The following is an 18175-nucleotide window of genomic DNA, read 5'->3' on the forward strand; positions in this document are numbered from 1 at the left end:
AGGCTCAATTTCCCTCCATATATCATATTTCATCAACCTAAGTCATTTTTTCATATTTTGATTCTAAATTATTACAGTTGATGGTATTTTAGAATAGCTATGAGCCAGACAGTGATTTTGATATGATTGACATTGACTGTCACGCTATTCTTTCGTCAGCACTGTTCACACTGTAGTCATTTCAGTTAAGCTACGTTCATTATGGGGATGTACAAGTTGAGTTTAATTATAATTTAAAATGTCTGCCCCAATTCCTCTATAATTGAACATTGTCAGTAAATGCTATTGTTATTTGAAGCTTACAAACGAAAATTTGGGCATAGATTTAACACTGCTGAGAAAGTATTTATTGTCAGAGAAATGGCCAAGAAACTATATTTTCTGTGAAACAAAAATTAAGCTATTTAATAAAAGAAGGAAGAAACACTTAGGTAGCAAAAAGTGCCTGATTCCTGAGATACTTCAAAAGGATTGTTTGTCACCACCTAACTAAATGCATGAGAAACTGTCTATTCCTTCAGAAAGGATGAACAAAACTTGAAAGTATTAAGAGGTTGGTCTGATTAATGCATCACACAGAAATATCCTTAAGACATTGTGTCATGGCTTAATTGGTGATACATTTTTTTCTTTAAAGTTAGATAATAGAGATACTACTGTCAAATTGGAGAAATTGAGGTTATTTAAAGAACATAAAATAAGCTATAAATTGTTAAAAAATAAATAACACTTCCTCTTCTGAAACTACCTAAAAACCACAATTTTCTCATATTAGAAAACAAAAATCCAGGAAAAGAAAAAGTAGGTCCAATAGAAGAGACAAGAAGTGATTAGCGTCACAAAGTTATAAGAAAAATCTCTGACCCAGTGACAAGGTGAATAATGACATCATGAAGAAGAAAAACAACATAGGATGTGGGACCACTACCCACAGCTTACTACTTATATCATGCTATGGTAGCAGTTATACCATGCTTTGCTTTTGATTGAATTGCATGTCAAGCTGTGAATCTATAAGAGTAAAACATTAATTTACAGAATGACTATTAACATAGATGGAAAAAATGTCATGTCATGATATTTTATCTTCTAAGAGGATAAAAAATAATTTTTAACCTATAGCAGCCTTTATGTATATAAAGTCTATATGAATAATTTAGAATAATAAACACAAATACTATTTTATATGTGAATTTGTACTTCAATATAAGTATTTTATATATATACATTCATTCACACATATGTGTGTTATGACAATTATTTCATAGGTATGTATATAGCTATGTCATATCATTAAATGTCATGTCTTTCAAAATTTGCCCTGTGGATTATTTTTTAGGAAGAATGTCAGTTTTTATACTTTCAAGGCCCACATGCAACTTTTTATGTTGCTTTATTTATATGTTCTTTTTAATAGTCTGGGATACCCATTTTATTTACCAATTATTGAATCAATTAAAAAAATCATCTACCAAGCAATTGTCCCATGTGAAAATTTAGCAGAGGCTGAGTCTGTTTCTATAACAAAGGAAACAGGTGTGTGAACAGAGAAAAGCTGCAAGTAAAGAGAAAGAATAAATGAATGCTTACTAGGCAATCTGGGGAAAATAGCTGAATGAAGTAAAGACAGTGTCTCTGGCAAATAGAGAATTTTTTACGACAGGCTTTTTCTACCCTCTGGCACAATTACAACAGCTGTACGATATAGCCTCTATCAGTCATAATCTAGAACAGCGCCTCTTTCTATTAACCAAGCAATAGAGGAGCAAAATTACTTAGACCAGTCCATATGAGACACTCTGTTTTCTGCAATGCATTCTGATGGCTTAATTAGGTGAAGCGTGTGACACATGGGGTTTTTCAAGCCAGGTTCATCACAAAGGCCGTATCATCAAAGCAGAATGGTCCTGGGCTCTACAGCTAGATTACAAAGATGAGCTTCTTCATTGAGTGCCCTATAGCTAATGAGGTCTGTTAGTCTGCTTCCATCTACTTAAACAATTAGAGAAAGCCTTATACTAGTAGACCAAGGCTAATGCAGAGCATGGAACTGAGTACAGCTGGCAAATTCTCTCAAGATCTCATCTTTGGTTGAGTGACATTCTCTTGAAAATAAGGAATGCATTTTACTTTTTAAAGTATTTCTTCTCTTTAGACTTGACCCTTCTATTTCCTATAGAAATAAGATTTCCAATCCTATTTAGCACCCACAGACACACATATATAAACAACAAGTAAACAAAGGTCACATCATGAAGCCAAATGACACTCAGTCAAGGAATATTTTAAATGTGCTTGTGTCAGTGAAGTGAGGAAAAAACCTGAGAAACACAATTACACTAAGAGAATAAATCATATATACTAGACATCTTAACAATGATTTATTCCATAGTTTGACTGTAATATTGATCTTACGAACATTAACTTTAACTTATTTAATTGTCCAAAAATGTTTGAATGGCATTAATATCTATACAAAAAATAATGGTAAACAATGTATATATATGCATATATACATGAGTGTATATATGAATGGTGACTTTAAATAGTATTATAAAGTCATTCAATGATAGTCCAGCAAAAAACATAAAGCAAATATTGGTTCTAAAAACCAAATGGAAGTATACCTGAATACCTTTTCTATTTGATCTTATAAAACAACTGTATATTGTAAGTCATCAAACAATAAATACACAAAAATAAAATCACCTCATAGTACGCTCCTGTCTGCCTAATTTCATTAATGTCACCATTGGCCTATCTTCCGACAATGAGTCTTGGAGTCATTCATGATGTCTCTCTCTCCTTCTTCTCACTTTCTATCATCACCCAGTTTTTCTGACTCTACATCCTACACATTTTATTTTCAAACCTATCCCTTTCCTGTCTTTGTTGTGTGTATAGTGAGGCATCTGCCATAGTTTTAGTAATCTCTTCCTCTTGTTAATTTACTCATCTATAAATAAACATTCCATGAATAATTCCTATGCACTGCTTACATTTTTTTGTTATGATAATAATTCTACAAACCCCCAACAGTGCTTTCCTCTCTTCTATCATAATGATAATTTATCATTAAAAAATTAGATGTACAATTGTTTTTTTTTTTTTACTATTTTTTCCTTTACAGAGAAAGATAAGTAAGACGATACAATGCCCATTTACATTTCCATTGCCTCCTCCAACCTTAAAAAGTACTGTGCAGTGTTAGAAGTCAAATAGGTGTTGGATTAATAAATGAAAGTAAAATAAATAATTTGATGATAAATAAATGAAACAATTAGATGGACCACATTTCCACTGAATTACAGTTAAGAAAAAAAAAAAAAAACCTTCTTATTTGGCTACTTCCCACCTTAAACTCTCCCATCACCTCCCTTTTGACCAGAGTTTATATTTAAAGCTGCTTAGCTCAGTACATGGAGAAGGCAACGGCATCCCACTCCAGTTCTCTTGCCTGGAAAATCCCATGGACGGAGGAGCCTGGTAGGCTGCAGTCCATGGGGTCCGCAAAGAGTCAGACAAGACTGAGCGACTTCACTTTCACTTTTCACTTTCATGCATTGGAGAAGGAAATGGCAACCCACTTCAGTGTTCTTGCCTGGAGAATCCCAGAGATGGCGGAGCCTGGTGGGCTGCCGTCTATGGGGTCGCACAGAGTCGGACACGACTGAAGCGACTTAGCAGCAGCAGCAGCAGCAGCTCAGTGTAAAAGCTTCCTCAGAATTTGAATTTCAAATTACTCTCTGGACTGTCTGCAAACATCCCTTAATATACACTTTTCCTTTCTACCAGCCTAACAAGAGTTCTCCCAGTCACCGTGACTCTGTCTCCTGGCATGAGCCCCAAATTTTCTTTCCCCACTCAGAGAGAACTCCTAAAACTTAGGTACCTACCCCATAGTAGGAACTTAATTAATGGACTCTTTTTGTTCACCTGCTCCCTGAGGTTTTTCATGAGCTCCTCGAATTGTTCTACAGATAAGCTCCTCCTTATTGGACATGTCTTTTTTCCCCTCAATGGCACTTGTAATTAGCTACTGTCCCACTATAACAATATAGTTCAGACTAGGCTAGTGACATTTGATTTTAGACAATAATGAGATTATCATTAATGTTAGTAAGAGCAACTCCTTATAAAGATATCTGAATTATTTGATCATTAATCTATAATTCAGATAAAAATAACATGGGATAATTCTGACATTCTTCCTGACGGGTAAACTGACATAAGGAGAGATGAAGTAATTGGACAAAGTAACATAACTAATACATAGCAAAGACATGATTCATATACAGCCTTTCTGAGCCAAAAGTCACCTTTTCTCTGCTATGAAATTTTGATACTCTTGATGTTTTCTGAGTTGTCCTTCTTTTCTTCTTTCTTTCCCATCTTTCCTCCTTTCTTTTTCTTCTTGCCATCTACCCTTCTCTTTATGGGTGTGTTCCTTTACTATTTTTAAACAAAATTTGAAAAGCAGTATAAAAACAATCTGCTTTTTTAATTTAATGATTTTCTTCTAGTTTTCTATAATGCTTATAGAAATGTGTAAAATTAACCTTTTATTCTCCTTAATTTGTAGTGACTACTGGTTTTAGCTATCATATTCATGCATAAGTCATAAATTCATACTTTGTCTCTTTATACAAAGTCCTTAATAGAACTAACTTACTCACTAAACACAGTGACATAGTGTCAGCCAACAATTCAGCTGGGGCTCATGAAAATATTTCATTCATTTGAAAATCAAAAGAAGAAAATAAACATTTACAGTCAAAGATTATATTCATGTTGATACCAACACAATTTTAATAAACAATGTTTTATACTCTTTCATGCCAAGAAACTTCGCAAAGACAGAAGTACCTATGGCTCCCATTAGTCATAATGCAACTCTGATTCATAGCCTCTTTTTTTCAGAAAGTTTGCATAACTGATACATTATTCTAATTTGGATATCAATTCCCAGCCACTTAATGTCTGAGACAATACTTTATTAAGACTGGGACAAAGTTTAGGAAACCTTTTACCTATTAGGCAAAACTAAGTTAGAACCCTGTAAAGACATTTTTAATTATACAGGTTAATTTTCATGATTGATTTCCTCAGTGGCTATTTTCTTGAGCTATTGCCTCAAAATTATATTTTTCAAACTATAAGTAATATTATAAGACAAAATAGCAAGAAATGTAAGTAAAAACAATGCAAAAAAACAGCATTAACCTTAAATCTGTTCCCCCAATTCCTTGCAATATATATAAAATAAATATCTTCAAAAATTTTCATCTCTTTATACAGATAATACAAATATTCAAATATTTTCATCTCTTTATACAGATAATACGAATAGCAGCAGCCTTGGTTGCAAATTAAGGGCATGATTGTAGGTACACAGAGCTTAGCCCAGGTGGTAACTGACGCAAAGGGTGAGCCCTAAATGAAACTGTGAAGACAGTAAAATTCATTTCAGTGCACACAGCAGTGTCTTTCTCCTTCACCTCTCCTCCTCTGAAAGCTTTCTTAATGCTTGAAGTTTTCCCCTTCTCTGACAACACAAACTCAATTAATCATGTATTCATTCAATGAACAATTTGTAAGAGTCAAGTGCCAGATGCTAGAATTATTAAGATACAGAAGGCATAAATTATGAACTTAATAACTCATATTCTAATAGGGAGAAAGATACAAAATAAATCATATGATAAATACAATTATCAGAGTTCAATACCATGCATAAACATGACTCAAAGAAGAAAGATTTCAACATAAGAAGATTCAGAGAAAGTTTAAAATGGGAAAAGACACTAAACCAGGTATTTAACCATTAGGTGTGGGGAATAAGAGAAGGGGAAAGAGCATTCTATGAAAATTAACTAAATGTGCAAAAATAGAAAAAGTTATAGCAAACTGCTTCACACTAAGGTATGAAACTAGGATAAAAGGCAAAATTTCAGGTCTATGGGATAAATCCTTAAAATATGAGTTTATAGAACCTGACAAATTAGAAACATTATTTGGCTTTGTAGGGAAACCTTTCCAGAAACCCCAACAAATAATGCTGTTTCCTCTTAAATATAGAAATCCAGTCCTAGTTCTCATCAGGCTTCACAGGTTTGTGTGTCTGTCTCTCCCCCACATTGCCATCTCTCTGTTTTTCTACCTTTATCTCCATTTTAGAACATACAAACACACACAGTCATTCTTACACACAGTCACACGTGCATAGTAAACAACACCTGACATGGAGCACAGAGCTATAGAATACGTCATTCCAGGATGACAAAAGTGTTCAGAACATTTGTTTGCTTCCCTGGTAGCTCAGATGGTAAAGCATTTGCCTCCAATGCGGGAGACCCAGGTTCGATCCCTGGGTCAGGAAGATCCCCTGGAGAAGGAAATGGCAACCCATTCCAGGACTCTTGCCTGGACAATCCCATGGAGGGAGGAACCCGGTGGGCTACAGTCCATGGGGTCCCAAAGAGTTGGACTCAACTGAGTGACTTCACTTCACTTCATACAGATAACAAGTAGTTTTGAAACTGTTTAACTATTATGTCAACTTAAACTTTCTCAAAAGCTATAGTTCTTTACATTAATAGAGGGTATTTGTAAAACTTCTGGTTCCTTGGGTCAAAACCAGGCTCTCTGCTTCAGTGATTCTATTATGGGCCATTGGCAACTTTAGATTTAATAAACATTCAAAAAAATATATTTCTGAAAATATATTTCTAAAAAAAATATGGAAAACAGATTGAGAAACACTTTTCTGGTCATACAGATTTATTGAGTAGCATTTATAATCAAACCATGTTTTTAATAGTAAAAATTCTATCAATGCATAATTGGAAGAGTTAAATAACATTTTAAAGTAATTTTAAGTCTGAATATTTTATTCTAGTAGAAGAGACAAGCACCTTTGTAAATTTTTAAAATTAACTGATACATTTCTGAATGGTCAGTGCAACTTAAAAAAAAAAATTCCTAAGAACAAGCAATGCTGTATTCTCCAAATAATATGCATTTTTCTTATCAATTTCCCATGGCTACTGTGCTATAGAAACTAATAACAACTTTTGAAAAAAAAATTGTGGATAAAACCCTTTGTGGAATGCATAAACGAAACATTCCTAGTTAAATAAATTAGTCAGATAAAAAGATTCTATCATATTTTAATGTCAGAAACTTACTTTCTTCTTTTTTTTGCATTTACAGAAGATTTTTAAAATTTGAAATAATTCCTCAAATCTATTGAAAATCTACTGGGCATTTAACAAATAAAATTAATCACAAAACTTAGGGATATTTTGGAGTTGTATGTACATACTTCCTATTATATCTAGAATTTTGTGTAAAGAATTATTTCATTAACATTTACAACTTATCCATGGATGATTCAAGCCCAGATAACACTTAGCTCCCTGCAATTACCATCCTTTGACTAAAGCATCAAGGAACTGAAGTGGTGGTGGCTGGGGATGGGTGGATGGGTGGGGAGGGTAAGCAGTAAATCATTTCAGACAATTTCACACTCAAGGCTTGTTGACATGAGGCCGGGCGAAGGAAATAACCCTGTCAGCACCTGCATCTTTAATGAAGGACAGCACTGCTGCACATTCAGAGAAGAGAGAGGGAAAAATAAATCACATTTAACTCTAAAGTGGCTGTCAGATTTATTCAAAGAGAAATGCAACCCTGTGGGCCTTCCCATCCTCACATATCTCCATTTAAAATCTTACAATATATACTTAGAATTCAACATTTTCATCACTGATTTCTTCCAATTTTCAATTCAGCCCACTATATATGAAATGTATACTTTTAAAACATATCATTTAACAATTGTCTTTCATTGTTTTTCTGACATTCGTTGCAATCAGAGGTAGATATTCAAAACGGAAGATTGGTAACTGTCAGGGTTCTTTGTAGCAGAGATTAAATAAACATCTGGTTTAGTCCAGGTAAGCATGCCTCAAGAGATAACCACAGTTGGTTTAAGAGTTTTTTATATGTGAATAAGAGATGAGGAAAATTGAAAAGATGAACATTTAACTGGTTTATTACAGAGCCTTTAATGGGCTCTCTATTCACCAAAGGCAACAACTCAAATGGGAGAGGGTCAGTCATTCCTAGGATCCACTTCTTAATTATTCCTTTTCTTTTAAAATGGGTTAAATTTTCACTTATAAGAGTATTTTTTTCATTTCAAACGGACATGTAATTTCCAGTCATTTCTGATCTACCAACCACTTCTCAGACAATATTTTAAAACATAACAGCAGTTTTAAAAATGTGTTATATGGGGAAAAAATAGAAAAAGAAAAAAATGCTGAGCTGGGTAATCCATCAATTCAAGCATTCTTTTAATATTGAATCACACCTAGTAACCACATCATAGGACTTCCCTGGTGGCTCAGCGGTAAAGAATCTGCCTGCCAATGCCAGAGGTGCAGGTTTGATCACTGGATCAGGAAGATTCTCTGGAGAAGGAAATGGTAACCCACTCCTGTGTTCTTGCTTTGGAAATCCCATGGAGAGCAGAGCCTGGTAGACTACAGTCCATGGGTCACAAACAGTTGAATGCAACTTATCAACTAAACAACAACAAAACCTCATCACAGTGTGACCGAAAACCTCTTTATTAAGGTGACAGTGATATAATCTTCATTATGATAGCTGTCTTCATAGCTTTTTAATTAGGCATCTTGTACCCTGAGGGATCTTATGCTGGTAGACGCTCTACTCACAGCTCACCAAGTTATATTCTAAAGACCGTATACTCCTCCTTAGTTTTTTAGAAACATGGTACCTTTTTTTTTGTTGTTGTTTTATTTTACTTATCTGACTTTTGAAATTAATTTCTTATGAAGGAGGATATTCTTTCTTAAGGGAAAGATTGGAAGCAAATTGGCTGAATGAGAAACTGTGTTTTGAAAAAGTCACTAGTATTCAATCTTCTGTCTTTGATCTTCTGAGCTATGTTAAACTCAGTGCAGGGCAAGGGCCTCTAGTGAACATAATAAAGCTAGAACAGCAACAGGAAGAATCAGGATCTCACTTCATGTGAGGTCTCACTTCACTTTAATGTAAAGGAGGAGAGATTCTGAGACTGATGACCTCTTTCAGTAAGTTTTCTAATCTCCTTAGCTTGAAACCAATGCTTCTGGATGGAGGCAGTTAAGAAAATCCATTCTGCAGATGTTCCTTTTCAAAGCTAACAGCGTATTTCTTTTGACGGGTAAATCACTTTGAAATAATTCTTGAACTCTCTGGTCCTGAACAGGAAAGACATTTAGGTTTATAAATCCCAGTTTTGGGGGTATCCTTGCTTCTTTTCAAGGCATTTTCTCAAAATAGGTCTTGAGTTTCTAATCAGTATAACATATTTTTGCTAACTGCTAGCCAATCGATCATCTATGTACCTGATCTATAGACTGTATTAAATAAACTCATGCATTTTAAGCTCTCTTTAGTTTAGAAATGTTTCCATGTAAGATAGTAAGTTTTGATAAATTTTGGAATTAAGTGTTCGAGTAGATATGTCTTCTCTGAATTTATATATTTTCTTGACTGAAAAGGTAACTTTATGTTCCATAGATAAATGTTACACCCCTTACTTACCATATACTTTGAACACACAATCTAGATATGTAGAAGTAATCTACATATTGTGTAGAAGTAATCTACATATCTAGATTAATAAAGATGACTAACACCACACTAGACCATTTTGAGATTTGATTACATGGTCAAAAACTATATTATGGGCTAAATTTGTTGACCTGGAGGAGTTATTACCTGATAAGGACAATTGCATCAACACTGTACCTAAAACTATAGTCACAGCTTACAAAACACTTTCATATAATCTTTTTAATCCTGATACTTTGAAATACAACAAACAATTTTATACTTATATTTGCACATTTAATACACTTAAAAATGTTTAATATTTTTTCATATTGTCATTTTATGATATTGGATTCATACAGTAACTTTAGTCAGTACTCAAAAAAATAGTGGCACAATAATAGAATGGACAGGTTAAAATTTAAAACTTTAGTGGTTTAGTAGTAATTTCAGAGTCAACCTATTAGAGTACAAGCAGCTAAATGGACTTTGCTACATCAGACTAAATTTGCTACATACTTCCACCCTCTGGAAATACTTTTAACAGATCTAAATACACTTTTTGTTAATAACTCCTTATCTTCAAAATAAAAATATCAATTTTAACCCACCAAGGGAGAATTCAAATTCCAAGATTATACATATTTGAAAATCTGTTTTGTATGTGGATATGCATGAAAAGTTACAAATAGTTATGAGTATTAAAAGAAGGAGAAAAGATAAAATAAAACTCAGGCTTCATATTTTGGTTTAATAAAACACCAAATGTCATTATTTTACGGATAACCTGGCTAAATTATGATGATGTATTAGAATATATCCAAGTTAACTATCATTTTCCCATACTTTTAACTATGAGGAACATTGACATTACATTCTGATTAGTGTGTTAATATATTTTTTTATTTTTCTCTACCTTAACATGGAATTTAATCAAGTTCCTATAAAAGAGCTTAAGGAAAGCTTTATACAGAACCATTAATGAAATTATGATATCCAGGAACAAGATTTCTAACATTGTGAGAAACAACAGGAACCACAGCAGCAACACACAGCAAGTTTCATTTTTATTCTGACATTGTTCAGCCTGTGAATTAGCATATCACTACTCCAAAGGAGTTTCAGGTATATTTTCCTTTTTCTGATGTTTCTTTCCTATGGTACTAACATGTACAGGGACTTTGCTATTCTTTTTGTGTCACCCACACAAGTACTTTGTTCCCAACTATAACTGCTCTTCCACTACTCTAACTCACTTAATAATTTTTAACACATTTTACTAACAGTAGATTTTTGTGAAACTTCTCAGTTTCTCTAGGAAATTAACAAAGTGCTCTATACTCAAGAATAATATTTGATTTCTGAAATTTCTCAGCACACATACTTAAGAAATCATTCACACAGACTTACAAGTTCCAAAGAAAACAAACAAATTCAATTTACAACACACAAAATAAAAATGAATTTAAAGCAAAGAAGAAATGGTGATCAAGGTTTGATGAGACAAACACATGGCACTTACCTGGAATAAGCTGTGCCAGGAACAAGTGACTTTTTGACAAGCTGAGGAGTGATATTATGGCCAAAAAAGGAGCATGTGTCCATTTCATCTTTGTCCCTTCCTTGCATTACACCCAGCCAGTTATACAGATATGTTTTATCTAGGGGGGGAGAAAAAAACAGAATTGTTTTCATGGTTAGCTATGTTGAGATAGAGACAATATTAAAAATATTTTGTGAAAAATCATAGTTCAAATACCTTTAAAATGTCATTTATGAAAATTATAAAACATAGTTAAAATGAATAAAACTTATACAAAATGTATTTTGGGATATACCTTTTGAACAAGTATAGTAATTATTAATTTTGAAAATTCATTTTTAGCAGATATCAATAGCAAATGATTCCTTGGTTTTCTCTATCCTTTCAGTTCAGTTTCAGTTCAGTCACTCAGTCGTGTCCAACTCTTTGTGATCCCATAAACTGAAGCACGCCAGGCCTTCCTGTCCATCACCAACTCCCGGAGTTCACTCAAACTCACGTCCATCGAGTCGGTGATGCCATCCAGCCATCTCATCCTCTGTCGTCCCCTTCTCCTCCTGCCCCCAATCCCTCCCAGCATCAGAGTCTTTTCCAATGAGTCAACTCTTCACATGAGGTGGCCAAAGTATTGGAGTTTCAGCTTTAGCATCACTCCTTCCAAAGAACACCCAAGACTGATCTCCTTTAGAATGGACTGGTTGGATCTCCTTGCAGTCCATGGGACTCTCAAGAGTCCTCTCCAACACCACAGTTTAAAAGCACCAATTCTTTGGCGCTCAGCTTTCTTCACAGTCCAACTCTCACATCCATACATGACTACTGGAAAAACCATAGCCTTGACTAGACAGACCTTTGTTGGCAAAGTAATGTCTCTGCTTTTGAATATGCTATCTAGGTTGGTGATAACTTTCCTTCCAAGGAGTAAGCGTCTTTTAATTTCATGACTGGAGTCACTATCTTTAGGGGATGACAGATCAGTGTTTCTGATTTCCTATCACCTGAGTCAGAAAGCTCTCATCAAGCCTAGAAACTTCTACTGTTATTCATTCAGTAAATAAATATTTACATACTATTCATAAAAAGCCAGTCACTATACTTTTTTGAGGACACTGCAAAAGAAAAAAAAAAGGAAACTAAATTCTGTCTTCATTCAGGTACATAAATATAATGTGAGGCCATTTTAGTTAAGTCAATTTATAAACAAATTTAAAAAATAACTACTATAGCTGTTCTATGCTGTTCTATGCTAAACAAGGCACTGTGTATCAATTGTGAAGGGCCCAAGAAACACCAGATAATGCTTGGTAGAAAACAGTGTGGAGAAGGAAATGGCAACCTATTCCAGTGTTCTTGCCTGGAGAATCCCAGGGACGGGGGAGCCTGGTGGGCTGCCGTCTATGGGATCACACAGAGTCAGACACAACTGAACCGCCTTAGCAGCAGCAGCAGCAGCAGAAAACAGTATTTTTAGTCAATAGGGATTTTTGACAAGACGCTGATGCTAAAAAAATGGCAGAGTAAAACTACAGATATACAAAGGTAAGCCTGATCCATTTTGCCTGGGAGAACTGACCAAACCTACATTGAAGAAATGGCATTTGAGATATGAGATAATGAAGTGCTGGAATTCCAGCTGAGCTATTTCAGATCCTAAAAGATGATGATGTTCTTCACTCAATATATCAACAAATTTAAAAAATGCAACAGTGGCCTCAGGACTGAAAAGGTCAGTTTTCATTCCAATCCCAAAGAAGGGCAGTGCCAAAGAGTGTTCAAACTACCATACAATTGCACTCGTTTCACATTCTAGCAAAGTAATGCTCAAAATTCTTCCATCTAGACTCCAGGAGTATGTGAACCAAGAAATTTTAGATGTACAAACTGGGTTTAGAAAAGGCCAAAGAACCAGTGACCAAATTGCCAACATTGCTGGATTGTAGAAAAAGCAAGCATCATCCATAAGAACATCTGCTTCATTGACTATACTAAAACCTTGACTGTGTGGATCACAAAAAGTACTGTGGAACATTCTTAAAGAGATGGGAATACCAGAACAACTTACCTGTCTCCTGGGAAACCTGTATTCAGGTTAAAAAGCAACAGTTAGAACTGGACACGGAACAATGGACTGGTTCCAAATTGGGAAAGGCTGTCAAGGCTGTATATTGTCACCCTGCTTCTCTAACTTACATGCAGAGTAATCTATGTGAAATTCTGGACTGGGTGAAGCACAAGCTAGGATCAAAATTATTGGGAGAAATATCAACAACCTCAGATGTGCAGACAATATCAACTCTAATGGCAGAAAGTAAAGAGGAACTAAAGAGCCTCTTGATGAAAGTGAAAGAGAAGACTGAAAAAATTGGCTTAAATCTCAACATTTAAAACTCTAAGTTCATGGCATCCAGCTCCATCAATTCATGTCAACTAGAAAGGGAAAATGTGAAAGCAGTGACAGATTTTTTTATTTCTTGAGCTCCCAAATCACTGTAGATGGTGACTGCAGCCGTGAAATTAAAAGATGCTTGCCTCTTGGAAGGAAAGCTAAGATAAACCTAGACAGCACATTAAAAAGTAGAGACATCATTTGCCAACAAAGGTCCTTAAAGTCAAAGCTATGGTTTTTCCAGTAATTGTGTATGGATGTGAGATTTGGACCATAAAGAAGACGCAGCACTGAAGAATTGATGCTTTCTAATTGTGGTGTTGGAGAAGACTGTTGAAAGTCCCTTGGATTGCATGGAGATCAGACCAGTCAACCCTAAAGGAATTAACTTCAAATATATTGGTCGGACTGGTGCTGAAGCTGAAACCCTAATACTTTGGCCACCTGATGTGAAGAGCTGACTCATTGAAAAGGACCCCGATGCTGGGAAAGATTGATGGCAAAAGGAGAAGGGGGCGGCAAAGGTTGAGATGGTTGTATGTCATCACCAACTCAGTGGACATGAATTTGAGTAAACTCCAGGAGATAGTGGAGAATAGCAGAGCCTGGCATGGTGCATTCACAAGGTCACAAAAAGTCGGACACAATAGTGACTGAAGAACAATAACAACCACCACAACAATACATGTGTGCATGTTTTTCCCTAATAGTATATTTATACATTCAGGGAACTCTAAGATTGGCTGTTTAGCTTGTGATATTAGCCAGGATATAATAGGATAGCAAATTGAAAAGATAAAGAAAGGTAATGAGGAGCCAGTATAGAGTTTAATGATAATGATAATATGATCTAAACCACACCTGTCCCTAGGTATCCACAGTGGATTTGTTCTAGGAACCCCCATGGATACCAAAATCTGCAAATGCTCAAGTATCTTATAAAAAAATGGCATAACATTTCCTATATTTTAAATCATCTCCAGATTACTTATAATACCTAATACAATATAAATGCTATGTAAGTAGTTGTAAATACAGTGTAAATGCTATGTAAATCACTGCCAGTACACAACAAATTCAAGTTTTGCTTTTTGGAACTTTCTAAATGTATCCTTTAATATTTTTGATCTTTAGTTTAATCCACAGTTATGGAGTCCATGGATATGGAAGAGTGACTGCATTTAGAAGATCACTCTGAGAGGAATGTGAAGGATAAAGAAATTATGAGGGAAATTAGCACAGAGGCCATGCTGAAATGTATAATGGATGCTTACAAAGGACAATGGCAGACCAAACAGAATATATGCAGGCATTGAGGTGGGAGGCAGGTAGGTGACATTATGCAAATACACTTTGTGGAACTTGGCAATTGATTAGATTTGGGAGATAGGAAGTGGAAGAACATTTATTCATTTATTCAAAAATATATCTATAAACCTATTGCAATATAAAATGTAATTTATTCCCAAAGAAAAATAAAATTCTGTCACTCATTTTTGTGACACTCTGAGTTCCAACTTGAAAAAAGGATGACAAACTTCATTCTGTCAGTTTATCTGCACAAAGCTATCGTCAATCTGCCTATTTGAGCTGAGCTGTCCTTACTTTACTACTTACCAATGCAGAGTTAATTGCCAAGTTTTCCTTGAGCAAAGCTGCCTACTCCTGCCAGACAGCTACAATCATCTAACCGTACTGAAGATATCTGAGGATTATTTCTTCTCTCTTAAAAATTCTGCAAGCAACTACTGTCTGAGCTAGAACTCTGCCTCCAAAGAAATATTCTCAATTACTATAGGTTCATATTTGTTGTCTTATCTTCCTTGTTTGGGGTTAATGTCCTTGTAACATTTTTTTCCTAGTTAATTGTTATTGGACTATAATTGATTTATTTTGCAACTATTTTTATCCTGATATATCATTCACAAATGAAATTATATACCCACATTATCTTTCACACATTATCTTTCTTTCTTAAGAGTCAAATGAGACCAGAAAGTAAATTAGATTTCTCAAGCCTAGATATACACTTCTACTCTTCAATTCATACTATGCAGTTGTTAGTTTGTCTAGAGGCTCTTTTCCAGGGTTATCCATTGACTGTTTTGGCTTATAGTCACATTTTTCACAATGGTTACACAGACACAATGTGACCATGATTAGTTCTTCCAGACATAACGTGTAAATATAAAGCATTCTTCTAGGGGGTCCCCTGGTGACTCAGAAGGTAAAGAATCCACCTGCAATGCAGGAGACCTGGTTTTTATCCCTGGGTTGGAAAGATCCTCGGAAAAGAGAATGGTTACCTGTTTCAGTATGCTTGCCTAGAGAATTCCATGGACAGAGAAGCCTGGCAGGCTACAGTCAATGGGGCCATAAAGAGTCAGACATGACTCTTGGTTGAACTCCTATAAGTTACAGTAAGAGGTAGATATTTATTTCAAATTTCTAAAATGTTTTAGGATGTTGTTGTTCAGTCACTCAGTCGTGTCTGACTCTTTGCAACCCTATGGACTGCAGCATGCAAGACTTCCTTTTCTTTCACCATCTCCCAGAGCTTGCTCAAACTCAAATTTTTATTATCCAAGGACAATTTTGTGAATTTACATAGTCAGTGGCTATTATTATAATATGATTTTGAGTTAGGACCCACAATCCAAAGTGGCAACTGCATTATTCGCTATACACACACATTACAATACATTGAAGTTTTGATCTTCAAATCTTCTCTGAAAAGGAATGTTCAGTTCAGTTCAGTTCAATTAGTCAGTTGTGTCTGACTCTTTGGGGCTGCATGGATTGCAGCACGCCAGGCGTCTCTGTCCATCACCAACTCCCAGAATTTACTCAAACCCATGTCCATTGAGATGGTGATGCCATCCTACCATCTCATCCTCTGCCGTCCCCTCTCCACCCAGCTTCAATAATTCTCAGCATCAAGGTCTTTTCAAATCAGTCAGTTCTTTGCATCAGGTGGCCAAAGTATTGGAGTTTCAGCTTTAACATCAGTCCTTCCAATGAACACCCAAGACTGATCTCCTTTAGGATGGACTGGTTGGATCTCCTTGCAGTCCAAGGGACTTTCAAGTCTTCTTCAACACCACAGTTCAAAAGTATCAATTCTTCAGCGTTCAGCTTTCTTTATAGTCCAACTCTCACATCCATATATGACTCCTGGAAAAATCGTAGCTTTGGCTAGATGGACCTTTGTTGGCAAAGTAATGTCTCAGCTTTTTAATATGCTGTCTAGGTTGGTCCTAACTTTCCTTCCAAGGAGTAAGCATCTTTTAATTAAATGGCTGCAGTCACCATCTACAGTGATTTTGGAGCCCCTCCAAAATAAAATCTGTCACTGTTTCCCCATCTATTTGCCATGAAGCTATGGGACTGGATGCCATGATCTTAGTTTCCTGAATGTTGAGTTTTAAGCCAGTTTTTTCACTCTCCTGTTTCACTTTCATCAAGAGGCTCTTTAGTTCCTCTTCACTTTCTGCCACACAAGTGGTGTCATCTGCATATCTGAGGTTATTGATATTTCTCCCAGTAATCTTGATTGCAGCTTGTGCTTCATCTAGTCCAGCATTTCTCATGATGTACTCTGCATATAAGTTAAATAAGCAGGGTGACAAATATACAGCCTGATGTACTCCTTTTCCTATTTGGAAACAGTCTGTTGTTCCATGTCCAGTTCTAACTGTTGCTTCCCGACCTGCATACAGACTTCTTAAGAGGCAGGTCAGGTGGTCTGGTATTCCCATCTCTTTAAGAATTTCCCAGAATTTGTTCCTATCTCTTTAAGAATTTCCCGGAGTTTTTTGTGGTCAAAGGCTTTGTCATTGTCAATAAAGCTGAAGTACATGTTTTTATGAAACTCTCTTGCTTTTTCAATGATCCAGTGGATGTTGGTAATTTGATCTCTGGTTCCTCTGCCTTTTCTAAAGCCAGCTTGAACATCTGGAAGTTCACAGTTCATGTACTGCTGAAGCTTGGCTTGGAGAAGCATTACTTTGCTAGCGTGTGAGATGAGTGCAATTGTGCAGCAATTTGAGCATTCTTTGGCATTGCCTTTCTTTGGGAAAAGGAAAGTACCCTGAGGTAAAATATAAGCTTAATAGAAAATACAATTACCCCTTATTTGAAATCACACCTTTTGACATAGTAACGATAGGACAATTGATGCTAGTGAAGAATGTGATGTAATTGTGCATAGATTCTGAGTATTACAATATAGTGAAGTCAACAACCACAATCCCTTATAAGAGCACCTCTACCCTTAGATGTGTGTATATATATATGCTGCCCACTGTTAAGGGATTAAAATGAAAATACACATAGTCTTGAATTCAAAAAACTATGATAATATGATAAAAAGGAAGAAGCTATTTATCCCTTTCTGTTGTGAAATATTACACTAAATATGAGATTGCAGAATTATTTAGTAATATATATGCTTTGAAAATTAATTTACTTGTGAATGATAAGTGTATAGAAGTAATATACTGCAGTGTTTTGTAAGCTAAGATCAGAGAATAAAGCTATTCAAGTGTGAATCTCAGCTCCACAAAAGTGAAAATTGGAGTTGTTCGATTGCGTCCGACTCTTTGCAACCCCATGGACTG

General features: G+C 35.3%; 1 protein-coding gene across 1 annotated transcript in view; it reads right to left on the reverse strand.

Moving 5' to 3' along the window:
* Nucleotides 1–11288, reverse strand: part of ROBO1 (roundabout guidance receptor 1) — a 1116119-nt gene extending 1104831 nt beyond the window's left edge. Inside the window, exon 1 of the mRNA XM_005674780.3 lies at nt 11150–11288. Within this exon, the coding sequence (XP_005674837.1) occupies nt 11150–11237 (88 nt within the window). The 5' untranslated portion in view covers nt 11238–11288. The remainder of the gene's footprint in view (nt 1–11149) is intronic.

The sequence above is a fragment of the Capra hircus genome, chromosome 1 (assembly GCF_001704415.2).
Source record: "Capra hircus breed San Clemente chromosome 1, ASM170441v1, whole genome shotgun sequence".
Lineage (NCBI taxonomy): Eukaryota > Metazoa > Chordata > Mammalia > Artiodactyla > Bovidae > Capra > Capra hircus.